Below are 18,543 nucleotides of genomic sequence, written 5' to 3' on the forward strand. Positions count from 1 at the left end.
ATGAATCACAATGGACCGCTTATTGTGTGCAATATTTCCAAATCGGAGCGGATTTCTGCAACTCCAGAGCCAGTGCGCATGCCCGCTCCGAGCAGGGGCGCGCTGCCCCGCTGCTGTGCGCGCGGCCGCGCCCAAGGAAAGAATTTGAAGCGGCGCGCGCCGTCGCTGTTACTGTTGTGACTTGTTGTGAATAAAACCTCGACGACCAAAGAGCTTCAATGGAGCTGTGACCGAGCTGCAGAGAAACAACTTTCTATTCTATTCTATTCTATTATATTCTATTCTAACAAACAGAGTTTCCACAATCTTTTCGAACGCCTAGATTTTTCAGAATTATTGTGGTGAATGCTTAAATAAATAACTATTGCACAGCTACAAATCTAAGAATATGAGGATGTGAATGCTAAAGGGAAGTCATTTATTAAAATGAGTGTGAAACACATGCACACTCACTGTGCGAGAAATTTGATTAGAACGTTTGATTTCCAAATAAAAGTGTCACCTTCAGTTTATATAATGACTTTAAATTTAGTTAGATCAGAATAATACTACAAGAGAAACACTAGTGTAGTATGTTGTGTTATACTATATCTTAGAGCAAACTGTATTGTACTTTTTATAAATATAAGATAACGTTATGAGTGCTATGGAATCTACTTTTGGAATATGTAACATTAAAATTAAAATCTCAGTATCATGACTCTAATAGAGTCCAACACAATGGGACAACAAGCACTTAGTGAGCATGGGAAAATAGCACTGTGGTTTACGTTTAAGTGTGTGTTCTTTTCTCCCCTTAGCTTGCAGATAGTGTAATTATTCTGTTTTACTAGGCCTGTTTTATGTTTGATGATTTAATAAAGTGTCGCTTCCTAATCCTCGCATTGCGCGCGCACATAGCACTATCAGATTAAACACACAGTCCTCGGTGCTCCAGTGGTGCAGCACACTAATATCAGCCTAATGGTGAGTAATATAGATATGGGGATTTCTGCAGGTGTCAGAAAACAAGATATGGCGTTGATTGAATTCATTCTGCGCGCACATGTTTTGGAGTTGCGTTGAATCGTGACCTAAAGTGTTAAAAACCTGCCTTTTTTTAATATCGTGAGGTCAGTGTGAGCCGCTTTTTATCCTCATGTAAATCGTGAGGTGGAAAAAATGCAAGTCGGATATAATTATCCCAGACTGACGCGCACCAAACCGCTGTTTTACGATTCTCTGCAGGCACGTTCACAGATGCAAATCCATACGCTTTTAATAATACTACTACTAATAATGATAATGAATGAAAATGCTGTTGCCCTGTTATAAGTTAGTAAAATGTCGCAATAATGTTTGGTGCGTTTGGATGAGAAGAGGAGCGCAGGTACATTCCCGCACGGGCTTTGGCTCATTTGAAAATAATCTGTTTGGTGTTACATCAATGATCCTGCGCAATGAGACCCACACACCTACGAAAAGCATTAACAAAAGACGAAAACGCGCTTCAGCTGGAAGTCTTGATACACGTGGAAAAGGTGAGCATCTTGCCAAATCCGGCTGAGCGCGCACACGCTTAATGCCTCCTTCCAGACTCAGAGTGGAAAATACAAACGATCAGAGACGTGTTTGTTTTGTTTTCTTCTTTTTTTTTTTTTTTTTTTTTTGGAGCTACAGTCGTGTTCATTTAAATAAACGATTCTCATCCAATTCCTAGAAATGTGCACAAATGTGAAAGTTTTTAAAAAGTGGAATTACGCTTCAAAATGACCAAGAGAAATGAAAGTTAAAATAATCCTTAAAATCGTTATGTGTGTTTTTTTTTTTTTTAAATAGTCCAGTCGTATTTCTCTTCTTGAGGGGGGAGCTGGATCTCTGCGGCTTGCATCCTCACACACAGACTACTCTAAAGTATATACTTGAAATAAACCTCTCTTTTCCTGGAGTTTATTCAAACAAACATGTTACCATAAACACATGAGGACTTTGAATCACCTTTTGTATACAGTTTAGGCTAATGAACGTACTTCTGCAAAGTCTTACATTATCGTACAAAACACGTTGCACTCAAGTTTTAAACATGCGGGATTTTTTTTTTTCTATTTCAGCAAACAAAGTGAGGAAAAACATTTGAAACTCGAGGCATCATGGAGGCAAAACGGGCCGGTGGCACCCTGCGTAATGCGGTAAATAGAAAGCACACAGAAGCAGTATAAAATATGTACAGTATGGACTAGATGTCTTCCGTTATTTTTTTTTCTCTCTCATTGAGTCTCAATACATAATGCTCGACACTTTAATAATTTTTTTTTTCTTGCTTTTCCTTGTTTTTGGTCGAGTCAATCTTCAAATAGCAAGCAAGCGAAAAGAAAAGAAATCCATCGTCTGGTTCTTATGTTTAGACCTGTATATATTTACATTCAGATATGTACAATGCAGCAATGTAACACGTCTTCATTATTAAAAAAAAAAAAAAAAAAAAAAAAAAAAAAAAAAAATCCCAAAAAACCTGGACCATTTAAATTGCTGTGCAAGTTCATTGGTAAACACATGTAACCCGCATAATCCATTTTTCTTTTTTTTTGTTTGTTTTTTTGAAAAGTGATTGCAACTAATCCAGTTTAGTTGTCTTTGATTTTTTTTTTCCCATCCGCAGGTCGCCCATAAGCTCTGACACCGTGTCCGTTTATCACTTATATATTTAATCTCTATATACTTATCTATCTATATACTTGTAACGTTTGCGTGCGCGGTCAGCTGTTGTACTGACAGGCGTTCAGGCTGGACCCGGGGCTCTGCAGACCGCTGTATCCAAATGTAGGATGCTGTTTGGATTTGAGTCTGAGGGTCGCCAGGCTCGAGTTGCAAGTGTCCCGGTAAACGCTGTACGGGGATCCGGGGGGGCCGTACGGACACGCGGAGGACGACATGGCCGAGTTGATGCCGGACGTCCCGATCCCGTTCAGGTTGCTGATGTTGTTGAGGCCCGGGGTGGGCATGCCCGGCACGGCCGAGTGGCCCATCCCGGACGCCATGGTCATGGAGGAGATGGAGTTGGGGGCCGAGAACATGGACTGCGAGGTGAGGGGGCTCATGGAGTTGAAGAAGGTGAAGTTCTTGGTGGAGAGCGGCGCCGGGGTGAGCCCCTTGTTGGTCCAGTTGTTGTAGGTGTACGCCGGGTACATATCGTCGTACGGCTGCATGAGGCCGCTGAACTGCGGCAGGTAGCTGTTTTTGCACAGGTCCATCTGCTGGTTGCGCTCCCGCTTCCTCCACTTTGCGCGGCGGTTTTTAAACCACACCTGCAGGAGAGACACGCACGTTAACCACAGCTTCACATAAAGCGCTTCAGTGGTCCAAACACCGCCACAGAACAGTTTAGATTCACAGCTTTAGCTTCTAATTACCAAATGGTTCAAATACATCGTGCGTAAATCGTCTTAACTGTTGATGCCAGGTTAAAAAAAACACCATTAAATGATCTTTAAATTAGATTCCGATTATTTTGAGGACCAATTTCCTTGAAATTTATTAATACTTGAACATTCCTAAATGTACTAAAAAAAATACTTTTAATATCGCTACGTGAGTTTTACTTCCAAATAATATTTTTTTTAATGGCATTTTAACACATGCATATCATGCGTTCTACTTGGTCAAGATACAATCGGTTTAAGCCTTTTTTTTTTAATTGATTTTGGAGTAGCCAGGTCAAGATTGTGGATCTGATTGGGATCCTATACTTTTCCCAGGTGAATATAATAATCTGGATTTGGTGTTGAGGTAACAAAATCCACAACTGTCAGTTTTCTGTATCAAGAGAACCTGCCAAAAAAAATCATCTAAATTATTCTTAATGTTAACTTTAAAATATAACTACGGAAGCTGAAAAGGATCAGATTCTGTATATTATGTATGCTTTTTTTTTTTATTAGGTTTTGTTTATAATAATCATTGATTAGAATTATAGCTGAAGTGAAATAGGACTAAAACACAAACTTAATTTAAAGATCTTCATTATATTTGTTTTTATTATTTTTGAAAGGAAATGTTCATCGCTGAATTTTATTAAATTTTAAAGTAAAACATTTTTTTTTATTAAAAACGCTTAATTATTTAGATTTGGGTAAATCTTGTATTTAACTCCATAAATAAAACAAAACTATAATGTATAATATAAATGTCCTCCGCCTGGTATTAACGATGAATTTTAGTATTACACTCAGTGACATGACGATGATTTCTGCCTCGTCCGTGTTGTTAATGTAACGCCTGTCTGCATGTGGCTCAAAACCCTTCCCGTTTACACCGGGAATCAAACATCACGGGAGGGATGTCTGTAAATGAATCTGGTAATCCTCACGCCTTATCGAAACCTGACAAAATATCCGTTCTTCTTCACTGCGCGTCATTTTTAATTCATAGTAGAAACAGTTTACACGTGGTAACGCCGCGCGGGCGGGAGGAGGCTATTTATAGGCGCTCAGGGAGCAGAGTGCTGCAGACAAATTGCCCACAGAGACGTGAAAGATTTGACTGAGGAAACACTGAGTGTCTCTCTGAGGTTCCTGTAGTGCGCAATGAGTGTATACTTTGGCTTTTAATGTCACGTTAACAAGACAAAAAACCTCATTAAAACTAATTAAACCATAGACAGTGTCAAAATAGAAAAGCGCGTGAATGTCATTTAATTAAACACGATTCCTGACATGTTTAATTAAACACTTGAGGGTTTAAAATGTCGCAGTTCTCCATGTACGCCGCTCCGAGTCCAGCAACTCTCTTTACAAGGCTTCTCTTTTCATCCAGTCTCTTTAAAAGGCTGCACTGTCTGTAATGCACTTTAGTCCCAGAGATGAAAAACCCTGCACTCTAAACTTGTTTTTAACTTCTCCCCCTGCCCTTTAAAAGGCTGTATGCATTTTTTATGCAATTTGAGACGGTGGATTTTTCTCTTTTTTTTTTTTGCAAGGACAGGCTGTCAGGCGCCAGCTGTAAATGAAAACCAACTGCAATTGTTTTGTGCCCAACGCGCGTTTCTTTCGACCCGTTTGCTGGGAGAAAGGAGCAGGGGGCGTCAATACCTGCTTCATTAACGCGGAGGGGAAATTCAAAACGTCGGCAAATATTCAAACTACAACATAAAGTATCAATTTCTTTCTAGCTGGACAAGCGATTAGGTTTTAAAACAGATATTGTCGAAATATAACATTTCTGTCCCAACACACCGCAGAATGAATTCTGATGCTGAAATATCCTAAATAGCTGCAAGTAAATTTGGCGACGTGAGGAGAAACCTCCACGGAGTGAAACAAGGGGTGCAGAATGGAGGCGAGGCCATCATGAGAAAAATCCCTGCAATGTCCAGACACTATTAACAAAACATGTCCAATTTCCAGGAAGTTCGGACAATTAATTTCAATGTGAATCGCGTTAAGTATTGCTATATTATTGCTTAAATGCAATTTAAATTTAAGTTATTTTAACTGAGGTGGGGATTATATCTGATTTAATGTCTGAACTATGATGCAGTTCAGTGTTAGACTTCAGTATGTCAGATGAACACCCCTGTAGTTGTTCTATTTTCAATAGGGAAATAGTATTTATACTAGCATCACACTTGTCAAAAGCAGGTACAAATGTATAACTGTATATTAGGCTACACATCAGTGCCATGTAAAGCGACCAGTAATCACATGTGGCGATGTCACTATATTTAAAAAGAAGTCATAACTCCTTTCTGAAAATGTAGACTGGAATCACATTTATTATTCAATTTAATTTGCATTCTATTGTTAAATTTATAATGTCGATTTGTAGTTTTTATTTTAAATATAAATCGTCTGCATTTTTAGTTGAACTTATTAATATTTGATCATCTGATAATTGCCTTAAAATGCCATTTATTTATTTAACGTGTCCTTGCATTATTATTATTATTATTATTATTATTATTATTATTATTATTATTATTATTATTATTATTATTATTATTATCTTGTGCATTATTTGATTGGACGTCCACAGGCGGTAACAACCCGGAAAATGTCTTTGGTCACGTATTACGCACATATTACGCGCACTTAACGCATGGCCTGCATGCATGGTTTCTCGGCTTACCCGGACTCTGGCCTCGGTCAGATTGGTCCACACTGCGATCTCCTCCCTGGTGCTCATGTCCGGATAGCGGTTCCTCTGGAAAGTGGCTTCCAGCTCCTGCAGCTGCTGGCTGGTGAAGTGAGTCCGCTGCCGTCGCTGCTTCTTCTTCTTGGGGTCATCCGCGTTTCCGTCATCGCTCCTGTGCTCAGCGCTCCTCTCTTTCTCTGTGGATCACAAGTCGTGGTGAAATAACTGTATACAGCACCAACCCTCTACTTTGAATGCTATATGCAAATAAGCAAGTGTTTTGTGTTGAATACCGAACAATGCCATTCTTTTTCTCACTGAAGAAAATAACCCAAAGTCAAAACTGCAAATTAATGTTTTACTACCAAAAAAAAAAAGGCCTCGGTCAAAGAGAAGTGACACATTTAAGCCAAACATTTACAAACATGTCTGCCCGTATTACAACGGTTCTTTCAAACAGTCAAGTCCCCCTGGATTTTCACAGCTAGATCAATATTACTTTCTTTACGACGAGATCAGCATACTGTTATCTCCCAGCGCCTATCGTGTATTCAAGCACTGACAAGATTCTCCCATTAAACTGAAGAGGCCACACGTGCAAAGGTCAGTCACTAAAAGTAACAATATATTAACTGTTAACCCTAAAATAAATGTAATAAAATATCAAAACACTGAACTAATGCGCCGTAAATGTTGTTGTGTTGAATAAACAAATCCATTACTTTTATCTGCACTTGTTATTTTTCCACATGTGGACAAGTCCATTAAAAAGTGGCGAGGTGAAAGGACAAAAAGCCTCTCCGCGAAATGTTAACACAGACCTTCTGGCTTTTAGTTTAGATTGGTGGACGCAGCCGATATTTATAGTTTGCCTAATGCATTCACTGACTGCAGGCCAGGCTGCTCTGCACATTTTTTCCTGACAGCTCTCGGGATCCTGCCAAGTGTTTGGTTCAAACCAGCGTAATAAACACAAAAAGTTGTGCAACTGCGCCAAAAACTCAAGATTTCTTCACATGAACACAGAAAAGACTCAAATAAAAATTGCTCTAAATGTGTTTTGTTGTATTTTATCCAGGCGCAAAACGGAAGTAAATCAGGCAAACGCCAGGGCAAGCAAATAAAATGTTACGTCTCCTTTTTGTATCGTTAAACTGTCGGGGATGCCTGTCTGACTATCCGCGTGCGTAAACGCAGTAAAATAAACTGTTATTGCACTTAGGAGGAATCGAGGTGCTAGAAGCAATCTGATCGTGTACCTGCCAGCTCTGTGTCTGAAGACTCGCTGCTTGAGTTCTCTAAAGTTTCTCGGCTGCTGTTTGAAGTTCTCTGTAAATGAAACGCGGGGGCCACGTCGCGGGCCGGCGGTGCTCTCACTGCCTCTGCGATTCTGTCCAAATTCATCCCACCTTGAAGAGAAGGATGCGTAAAAAGAGGAAAGTGGGTGAATCCCGGGGCGCACAAAGCTTTCCTCGGCAGCTACTCTACAAAACGTCCAACCGCTGTCAGACACCCACGGCGACATGAGAGGATGAAGCGCACATGGAGAACTTCCTCGAAAGTTTTAGTTCTTCCACGGTAAAGTCACTTAAGGCGGGTTAAACCCCAAAAAAAGATCTCCCAGCCCAGTTTCCCTCCTCTGCTGCAGTGACAGCCCAGTGCGCTCTGCTTCTATCCGCTGCAGGGAAAAGCTTGTGGCCGCTGTGAACTGGAGGAGCTCGGACTCCGCAACCCACAGCGGAGCTCCTCCCATCTCCCGCCTTTAACCTCCCACAAACGAGCCAGTCCCACCCACCAAAAGCGCTCCACTACAAGAAAACACCCACCCAGAGTGACGTCAAGCTGAAAAGACAATCAATCAGACATGTATGTTACATGCACATCAAGAAGCGTCTTACACAAGAGATTTAAAATATGAAAAGCAACAGATTTGATCAAATGTAGTTTCCCTAACACTGGAATCTATGGCAGTAACATATTCTTCACCTTTTCGTTGACTTACTTTTAACAATGTGTGTGTATGGGAAACTGCGTACGGTATTTTTTGCAGCGTTTTGACCCATCGGAAATGAGCAATGCAAGCAACTCGCGATGGAGCACGCAATTTACTCTTCTGGAATGAAATGGGCCTTTTATTCGTGAAGGCATGTTTGAAATGTGTGAAGCGCGAGGCAGCTATGTGTACACACTCACGCGCACGCACACTATATATATATGAACCGAGCTGAATAAACATTTGCCACATAACACCGGCCTGTCCAGTTACTGTTTCCCTTTTTATGGTTTTATCGAGCTTATTGTGCGTATGAAAGACGAGTGGTGCCAACAAAAGAGAATCACCCTGTCATGCGGCCCATTGAATCCCTTTCACTTAGAGACACACGTACAAAAGAATAGTACATCAGATGTATTTGATGAAGCAAGGCCAACATCACGCAATGCACTGCTGACATGCTGCTGATTTTATTCCGACAATTTAATCAAAATTGAATAACTATTGGATTTTGACTAAACGATTACAAATTTTAATTCGAATTACATCACAGCCAAGCGATCGACCATCACCTTGACACCCACATTCGGCTGCTGTTGGCCACATATTCGCCTTCAGTCCGTTTGGTCCTCCGGAGTCTGCAAATGGCAGCCGTGGCCTGCATGTTGCAGACGAGCATCCCAGAGTAGGCGGACTTGAACGCACCGTGTCCGTTTTAGCAGCGCGGGCTCCCTGAATTGGCCTTCTGGGATGCAGGTTATTTAGCATGAGTGCGATAAAGGATCAGAATCGGCCCATGAGAGCAAAACAGTCTGATGGGATTTCAATGTCACCTCGCACGCGCACGCAGAGCGCTCGAGCAAAAATCGTTTGAACGTGTGCCTGAGTTTCATCCAGATGTGGATTTGCTGAATTCGGTGTGTGCTATGCTGGACTCCAACGTGCCTCGAAGGCTGCACCGATGCAGCAGCTGCAGAAGTTCTGCGTCTGTTGCCTTTCTTAGTAGCTGTGCATGCCCGAAGGTTTGAGTATGTGGTGCATTTCGTCAAGTCGGGATTAAGATGTATTTTTGTTAAAATTTGGACCAAAATAGGCCGCCGTCTCTTTGATCCTCCTTTTACGCACTACTGTTCAAAGTGGCCCTTCTGAAACACTTAAAATGTTTGGAGCTTCATAGTGAACTTGGTGCGCTGGTCTCCGTTCAGTTCGACTGGTCTGTAGCTTTTGTTAATGAAATCTTGCGAGTGGTTACAAGAAATTAATTTTTTTCCTTTTTGAATCACGACATTGGAAAAAAAATGCACCCAGAATACAATCTGCCGGTCAGAAAAAAAAAAAGTCCCTTGGGTCTATGCGCAATTACGCAAAGAATAATTTACCAGCTGAACACAATCGAGCTTCCTAATTCCATTTTCTCGGGTGATTATTGGGTCCTAGTTTTCAGTATCCGATGCAATATGAGATCCGCTGACCTGCTGACTTGTGGTAGCTCGGTCTCTGATCTATCTGCGTCAGATAAACGCATCGGCTCAGGCCTCACTGTCTGAGACTCGGACTGTCACCGGCGCCAGTCTCGAGCATTTTCGACCATTGTATAGCAGTGACTTCTGACATGAGATCCCCGTCCGACCGGAAAACTCCCCCGAAGGCCTTTCAAAAAGACAATTGTGCAAGCTCCTTAGAATCACTTGCTTTTTTTCCCATCTATGTTCATTCAGCCCATTGGAGCAGAAAGCGGCTCACTTTTTGACAGCGTGTATTTAAATAAATACATATGGAGACACATTGACAGATCAACACAGTGATTTTAAATATTTATAGCAATGTTATATCAAAATATGTGTTGTTATTATTATTAGCTTGTCCAGCTCCATGCCTCACTGAGGCTTTCTGCTGTCATTGTTTATCCGCAGTGTTTTTTCGTGTGCAGTAAACCACAGTCCTCTCCCCACTTGTAATTTTTTTTTTTTTTTGCGGACTACACAGTCACAAAACAGATGACTGACAGATAAATGATGAGCGATGTTGATCAGCAGGTGGTAATTACTATGCAGAGTCTGAAGGTTAAATACACTTTTGGGGTCACTGAGTATCGGCGCTGAGGTGGAACTGAGTTTAGCGTCGCTTTAAATTCCTTTAAAATATATTAGAAATCTGTTACGTTGTGTATTATCAAACAAACTGGTTCTTGAAAGTCCATTACAGAGCAATAACTACTTACAATAATAATAAACCAACTGTAAAGGCCATTTTAGAAAGATTTTGCGGCACATGGAGGTTGTCGCGGTGAAGTCCTTGTGATTTCTGCCGTCTGTTGCCCCCGTACTTTACAGCCTGATAGATGGGGGTAATCTAAATACCCAGCCTCCTCAGCCTCCATCCTTTGCCCGCATGGTGCTCCTCCTCTGCTCTGGAGGGCACTTGCGTGTGATGGATGAGTTAAAAAGCCTTTCCATCCGGCAGGACAGGTTAAAGGCCAGTGGCAATGCAAACACTCATATTTTTCCTCCAAGAAGTGAAAATAAACTCGGCGAGCACCATTAATCAGGCACCAAACACACATGAGAATACAGTCTGGGTATATTGTTTTCTCCCCAAGCACAGCCAAAGCGAACCACAGGGTGAAAAACAAAGCATATAGAAAATTAAAGCTGGCCAGCAGATTCAAAGGCAGGAGGGCAGAGGAGATGTAACAGGACCCGGTGAGTAACTGGAGAAGGACAGAGCTGATTATTGCCTTGGTGATGGTTTCCCTGCCTGGTCCAAGGCCTGTTTGACCTGGAGTCTGACAACCAACAAACAACCGTCCAGAGGGAATGCAGGTGTAAATAAAACATCCTCAGTGGACCAGTTCAAACTGACATCTGAATGGATTTGAAGCCTGTACAAGAAAGTAAGTGTTGATAATTGAACTAAAATCGGGATGATCCTTAAGTGTGAAGACAGAAAGTTCAACAAAAAGAGTTTTCCAAAACAAGCAGAAGTCATTTTTATAAATGATGAAAAAAAAAGCTCCTGCTTGGGCTAATAAACTATAGGAACAAAGACGGCTGGGCAATCCAAACCGTATGCCACACTGTTTGGAGTCTGACCTTTTAGGCTAAAGCTGGTTTGTTATTATAAATGGTTGTTTCCTGAGAGAAAATTAGGTTAAAATGGATTGCACACAATCAGTCTCAGCCTGACACGCATGTCTGGCATTTAACGTGCCAGAAGCCTCGGATATTTTCCAAAGTTGTCACGTCTCCAATTTAAGGCATTGGCCTTTTTGTTTTGGTCTGATGATTGCATCCAGAAAACGTCGATTTTATTTTTTTGTGTAAAAAAAATATATATAGTGTAAAGAAAACCCTAAGATGAAACATATTCATGCATGCTTCTTGCTTGATTCTTTTTTTTTTTTTTGTCGTCAGAGGCAAACAAAAACATATAAAAAACCTGAGAAGGAGGCCATTAACACTGGAAATCAAACAACCAAATACATCAACAAATACACAAATGAATAAATTGCTGAATGTGTATTTTATCTGAAATTGCACTGCTTTATTCCGCACATTAGTTGTGCCACAGTCTTACATTTGCTACGTATTACGCATAAAAGCATTATTTGTTTTCATGCGCACTGGATCTGACTTTGCTCCAAACCAAAGTTGTGGCAAAATCATACACCCCCCATTGTTTTAAGTGATAGTTTTGTCAAAAAAGGATCAGACATTTCACGTTTCATACAGAGGTCTTACCCGAGTCTCCACAAGAAATCACATTTTTCGTCAGATTCAGTTCCATTCCAGCAGCCTGAAAACCAAGAAGATTCACATCAGAAGAAACATTTCTCTGAAATTCAATATTTCTCAAAGCTAAGTACAGTTAATTTCCTCTAAATAACATGTTTAGTATAATTCTATTTTAAGTCATATGTTGAACACATAGGCAAATGGTACAAGAGAAAAAACACTGAAAGGAAGGTTCAAGGATAACGAAGCTAAATTGAAAGCAAAGAAATAAAACTAAGCTCTATTGTACAAAAACCCTTCATCAAAGATTTTGTCTTAATCGCGTCACACATTTATTTCATATATTTGGTTTATGACCTGAATAGCTTCTGCTCCTGTTTTCATGTTGAGGCCCCTGTGCCTCCCTTAACCCATTTATCCGTTTACCTTTGCCGTGACACACACACACACACACACACACACACACACACACACACACACACACACACACACACACACACACACACACACACACACACACACACACACACACACACACACACACACACACACACACACACACACACACACACACACACACACACACACCTCTTATCTGCAGGAATCCTTTGCAGTGCTGTTTTTACGTCCTCGGTAAATCTTCACTCAGCACCTTTTGGTCACGGAATGCTTCAGTGTGCACAAAATCCACCACTTATATTAATTTAAGAGTCGGTCCCAGTTCAAAGGACACACTCACTCTAATACAGCATGCTTCATCTGTGTTATATTAATGCTCAGACACTCTGAATAACAGTGATAACGTGGATTAATGAAGGCACGGTTAAATCCGGAGCGCGCAGCTGTGCGTAAAGCTTCTTCAACACAGTCTTCGGCCTCTGTACGGTCACTACAGCCTCTCTGACCATCATCTCACGTACGTCTACGAATTATTAATGAAGCCAGCCTTGCAAATATTTAATCCCTATTTCACTCGAAACATAGGGGCATGCATAGTTCACGTCCACACATCCCGACACGTAAAACAACCCAAAAGAGAGACAGGAGATGACCGTCTGCGGATGAAAGCCCGCCGAACCCACGGACAAGGTGCGTGTTCTACTCACCAGACGTGTCCCAGCCGACGACAGAAAAAAAAGAAAGAAGCCTCACAGTTTCCCCATGCAGGTGTTCAGTAAATCCACACTAGCGTCGGCTGCGCGTAAAATGCTGCGTCCGCGGTAATCTGCGCTTTGGTTGTGTCCGATGTGCAGCCTTCGCTTTTCTTCTGCCTCGCTCCGCTGCACGCCTCGGGATGACGTCACGACACCGCAACCCCCAGCAGCCGCCAACACCTCCCATCTTCAGTCTGTCAGTCTCCTCATCCCCGTCACCCATAAACTTCATCACCCGCATGATTCCCTGTTACTGTCTCTCCTCTTACCCCGCGCATTTATTATCATCGTATTTAGATAAATTCACCCTCCAGGTCCGACTTATTTCTGCCTGTTTCTTTGGATCCGTTAATGTTTACATACACAGTTTCTATTCTTGATTTCACGAGACAAATACATGAATAATCAGTTGGACTGTACGAAACTTTGGGGACAATCGTAATGTTTTCGTTCTGTGTTTTAAAAATAGTTGTGATGTTCATGATGAACTCACAGAGGTTTTCTTGGAGTCGAAAAAAAGGAACATTTAGTGCTTGAAAAGTGTTGAAAAGTATGTTTCCGCTGTAGAATTGTTAGAAAACAAGCGTACTTCTGGTCCTCTGGTTGTTTTACTGATAATAATAATAATAATAATAATAATAATAATAATAATAATAATAATAATAATAATAATAATAATAATAAAAATGAAAATGTTGTTGCCCTGTTATAAATTTAAAACATTTGATTATTTATTGCGCATGAATACGCAGACAATTACGTTTGCGTTGCTTCAATCCAGTGTCGTCATAACAAGTCATGGGATCCACATAGTTTGATTTGGTACAAGTTTTACGCAGGATTACCCTTCCTGACGCAACTTCACTCATAATAATAATAATTATTAACAATACAGAAAATAAAATTTTTACGCATACATTCACGTGCGTTAAATTATTTCTATATTATTGCATGGGATATCATCTGGATGTTGTAAGTCTCCATCAATCCAGCAAAGTTTCATTCTGCTAATGAAACATTTTATTGAATACTTAAAATGTGAACGAGTGTCATCATGTTTTTGTTTTTTTTCTTTTCAAATAGTACTTGTTTAATATTTCCTGAGAAATGTGGACGCATAGAGGGAAAAAAGAGAAAGGAAACAGGAAAAACGATGACAACAAAACAATCCTCAGGCTAAAGCAAATACTCTACTGGTTTGGATCAGGTAAGCTGTGGCGCTGTTCGACTAATGGAGAGAAAAAAAAGGCCTAAAAAGGCAAAGTAGCGCCTGGCCGCACAAAACTGAGATTAAAGTATTTAGACTGGAAGATGAGGGCCGATTGCATCTCTGATTAAAACTTAATTAAAGCATTAAAGTCTCAATAAAATCAAAACAAGGCATTAGAAAATAATTCAATTTAGATTTAAGATATCGTGGGAGTTGTTGGCGTTCTTATCATTGTTGTTGCGCAAAACTTGCTTCAGGCCTGATTTCAATACAAAGCGGAGACACCGAACCACTGCTGCTACAAAAAAAAAAAAAAAAGAATAATTTCCAGCTCCACATATTCGATTTACAAGCTCCTTCTTTTGGCCTGAGACATGGGAGAAAGTGTGAAATTTGTCCCACCCTTTACACTTTCCTTTTTAACTGGGCCAAGAGCTGCGCACAAAGCAAAGCCGGGCTCTGCGAGCTGAGAGAGGGATCCTGCGGGGATTAGAGGGGAGCTGCGGGCCTCCCTCCAGGACACGGAGGGACAGACCTCCTTCTTCTCAGACTTCCATCACCTCTCCTCACGTCAGCTGTTTCTTCTCTTTCTTTCTTCCTTTTCTGGTTGGGGGAGCACACCAGGTGAGCTTCGAGTTAAAATGGACATGTCAATATTTGAACAAAGAAGACTGAGTGATGTGCAGAAAAAAAACAACAACAGATGATTTGGACTTTTACTTCTTCAAGGTGCTTAAACTTAACCCAAACGGAAACTTAAAGAGCCGATTTGGTCTAAAATGTGTGTTTGATTTAAGTTTTGTTTGGATAACATGCTCCAAAGAGACATTACAATGACATTAATGCACTTTTATGCAAATTGATTTACTATTAGGATGTTATGTTAAACATGTGGATTCATGTAAAAAAAACAACAAAGCAAAAAGAAAAGTAAAATATAAAAACGAAACCTTTCTCTTGTCAATCAACCAATATCATTGTATATATAATTATCTTTCTATTTGTTACATATTCTATTATCACACCTATCTATCTATCTATCTATCTATCTATCTATCTATCTATCTATCTATCTATCTATCTATCTATCTATCTATCTATCTATCTATCTATCTATCTATCTATCTATCTATCTATCTATCTATCTATCTATACGTGTGTATGTGACAGTAATATGTTCTTGTCAGATGATTACATATCAAACTTGCATGTTTTGTTGGAGCTACAATAGGAGTTCTGGCTCCTGTTGGGCCTCTCCAGTGACCCCAGCTAGTCTGTGTGCAACTGTGTACACAAAATAATAATATTCACTATCAGCCTGTGCAATTGTCAACTTGTGAGGCCTGCATTGTTAAATAATGAGTCTTTCACACTCCAGCACACACACACACACACACACACACACACACACACACACACACACACACACACACACACACACACACTGTAATTAGGCAGTAGGCAGGCAGCAGAATGCTGTGATTACTCAACGAGTGACTCGAGGAGTTAAGTAGTACCCTGAAGGTGAGGCCGAGACCTCTTCTCTCCTGTGCAAATAGGTGGAGGGATTATTTATCCCGTTCAGTGTGTGTGTGTGTCTGTGTGTGTGTGTGTGTCTGTGTCTGTGTCTGTGGCCAGGGCCTGTCTGATGGTCACCTCCGCAGTGTAAATAGTTATTCCTAAATAACAGAATGGCTGATACAAGCTTGAAAGATGGTAAACAAGCCCACACCCCATCAGGCGAGGGTTTGATTCTGTCAGAGCTCAATGTGTAAGTCAGACTTGGGCAACTGGTAGCTTGTGGCCCACAGATGTCTTCATCATATGTGGCCAAACTTCCAAAAGAATTAATGTCAATTATATTTTTTAAATACATGCATTGTAAATTGAAAAACATTATCCTGTTACTTTAATAGAAATATAGACACTGTTGTTAGTTGTTTTGATTAATTAGCTGTAATTCGAATCTGTCCTTGTGCTGGAGGAGCTCGGTCACAAGTTGGCCTCCCAGTGAGGATGACATAATTGTGGCTCTGTGCTGCGACCGAAGTGTGTATTTAAAGTTGAAATGACCACACGCCCACACGAGCATGTCACATTTGCAGAGTTGGTGTATTTTTATGAATCATGTTTCAGGCTCCTCAAATCTAATTAACCTCCAAGCAATGGTCTTTAGTGTGTGTGTGTGTGTGTGTGTGTGTGTGTGTGTGTGATTCCTCTTTGCTGTGGGGCTTTCTCTCCTGACTCCCAGCGAGGTCCCCATCCAGGACAGTCATAATAAGGCAGAGCTGGTGGCTTTAGTTGTGTGAGGCCTATTTCCGCTGAGCGAAGAGCAAAAGAAGTGCCATGTTATGAATCTCGTGTCGCCCAGACTCTGTAGAATCCATCAGGAGGGTTTCTTGAGCTCGACGTCTGGCGGCCCGACAGGATGGAAACCCTTCAGCTGCTGAGCAGTTCACAAGTCTTTCTGCACATCAACGAGCCGAACACCCGTCTACCCGGCCTATCCAGATGCTCAGGAAGATACCCGACAGCCTGCGAGACAGACTCGATGCAGGAATATTTACTGCATAAAGTTTCCACTCCTATGGATATCTATCAACTTGAAAACATGTGAGCGGACAAGGATGAAGTCATCCTCTCATCACTGGGGCTATTATGAGGAATGATGCTTCCCAGTAGAGTTTTTCTTTTTCTTCTTCTTCTTTGAAGCCATCCCCCTTGAAGTGTGTAGAAAACACAGATGTCACAGTTTCCAATCGGCAGTGAAATTAGCGATGTTTTGATTACGCTGGGCTCAGAGATTACCAACGTAAACAGGGCCGCTGCACAGATCATCATTTCAGAAGGAGGCATCATCGCTTTTTTCCACTTTGTCCAAACTCGGCAGCCCTCTTTGGCTTAGCGCTGATGAGAGTCGGACATCTCACTTCCAGTTTTTCATCTGAGCATGATCCCGGTGCTGGCTAAAGTGAGATTTCCTCTCTGTACTATGTTTAAATGGCCGACCACCAAAACTGGTAGCTCCACTGTCCTGCTGTCTGCACTTTGACTGAACTTCAAGAAATCTTTACTCTAAAGGCATGCAGCCTGCTCTTGAACCGTTTTCTGACTCTTCTAGAAGAATTAGGTGCAACCACAATATAAATATGTGATTATTTGCTATTAAGTGAGACTCTCTGGTCTTGGAGCCTCATGTTGCAGTTTGCATGTTTTTCCTTTGCATACGTTTTGACCAGGCACTGAGATTTTGTCCCACAGTCCTGAAACATGCATCTGAGGTTAATTAGTGGCTCGAAATCGCCCTTAGGCGTGGGATTCTGTGTTTGACCTGTGATGGACTGATTCGACTGCAAAGCCCCACAACCCTCAATTATATTAAGCTCTATACAAAAACATTAACAATACAATTCTAAATTTAAGCAGTATTCAATTTTAACAGATATTACTTTGTTATCGATTTAAAATTCATAAATTCATCCACTGCATAGTGACATGCACATAAAAAAGTGAGAATTATTTCACTTTCTTGTTTTGTTTCAGGAAAGTCTGGTTAAGAAAATTCCCATTTGAGAGAATTGGAAAACTATCAGCGAAGACCAGTGTGATATTTCAAAATAAAGGTTCAATTACAGGTTTAATTTAAGCCAATCACAGTTGACTAAGAATGAGGCTGTAGCAAAAGCTTTTTGCCGAATGCTGCTATTTTAAATGTCTTTTTTTTTTTTTTTTCATATTCTGTGATCTGATTTTCTTTGTGTGGTTGTATTTAAGAATGTACCTGAATTAGGTGGGTATAAATGTGGTGGAAGAGCAGCACTGTAGTTTTCTCAAGAGTTTTTCATTTTTCACAGTAGCTCCAAATCCCTAAATACTATTGTTCCTCTGTGGAACATCAGAGGCAATCATGAACTGATCAAGATGTTTTGTTGCAGTCTGAGTCGTCTGCTGCCTTTATTTTGTTTATTGAGGCAACTGAAAGCAGAGAAAAGGCTCAACGGCAGCAAGGACATGGGATACAAATGGGTCCCGCACCAGCGGGAGTTCATGTCCAGAGGCAAAGGTCTTAAACAATAAACCATCGCTGTGCTCTGCACAGTAAGATTTTAAGCCTCAGACATTTATTCTACAATGAGGTTCCCATATCTGTTTATCCCTTCAATCCACCTGCATCTATAAATGATAAAAACTAATCCAGAGGAACAGGCCTGTTTTGTATTCAGGAACACCTTGAGCTACAATGAGCCAATGGTGCTATAATATCTGTGCTGCTCCGAATGGGATTAAAGTACTGATTTCAATCACTGAGGGAGCTTCTGTTGGATATAATGTGAATCTTCTTTG

At 40.9% G+C, this 18,543-nt stretch overlaps 1 protein-coding gene across 4 annotated transcripts; it reads right to left on the minus strand.

The window, feature by feature from the left end:
• Positions 1 to 2,578: 2,578 nt before the first annotated feature.
• pitx1 (paired-like homeodomain 1) lies at positions 2,579 to 13,075 on the minus strand. Of its 4 annotated transcripts, XM_080482623.1 has the most exons (6): positions 12,942 to 13,075; positions 12,424 to 12,504; positions 11,842 to 11,896; positions 7,368 to 7,517; positions 6,103 to 6,305; positions 2,579 to 3,284 (listed from the first exon to the last, which is right to left on the minus strand). In XM_080482623.1, the coding sequence occupies exons 3-6, from the start codon at positions 11,885 to 11,887 to the stop codon at positions 2,736 to 2,738; spliced, it is 948 nt and encodes a 315-aa protein (XP_080338749.1). In that variant the 5' UTR covers positions 11,888 to 11,896; positions 12,424 to 12,504; positions 12,942 to 13,075; the 3' UTR covers positions 2,579 to 2,735. The 4 variants fall into 4 exon arrangements, with proteins under 4 accessions (XP_080338749.1, XP_080338748.1, XP_080338751.1 ...); XM_080482622.1 differs by lacking the exon at positions 12,424 to 12,504; XM_080482625.1 differs by lacking the exon at positions 7,368 to 7,517.
• Between the last annotated feature and the right edge of the window lie 5,468 nt (positions 13,076 to 18,543).

The sequence above is a fragment of the Lipophrys pholis genome (genome assembly GCF_963383615.2).
Source record: "Lipophrys pholis genome assembly, chromosome: 16".
NCBI classification, from domain to species: Eukaryota; Metazoa; Chordata; class Actinopteri; order Blenniiformes; family Blenniidae; genus Lipophrys; species Lipophrys pholis.

Coding starts and splice junctions, on each gene's coding strand:
- pitx1 (XM_080482622.1), bottom strand. CDS start 11,887: ATGGAACTGAATCTGACGAAAAATGTGATTTCTTGTGGAGACTCGG. Junction 6,306..7,367: donor TTCAGACACAGAGCTGGCAG/GTACACGATCAG, acceptor TGTGATCCACAG/AGAAAGAGAGGAGCGCTGAG. Junction 3,285..6,102: donor TGACCGAGGCCAGAGTCCGG/GTAAGCCGAGAA, acceptor TCTCTCCTGCAG/GTGTGGTTTAAAAACCGCCG.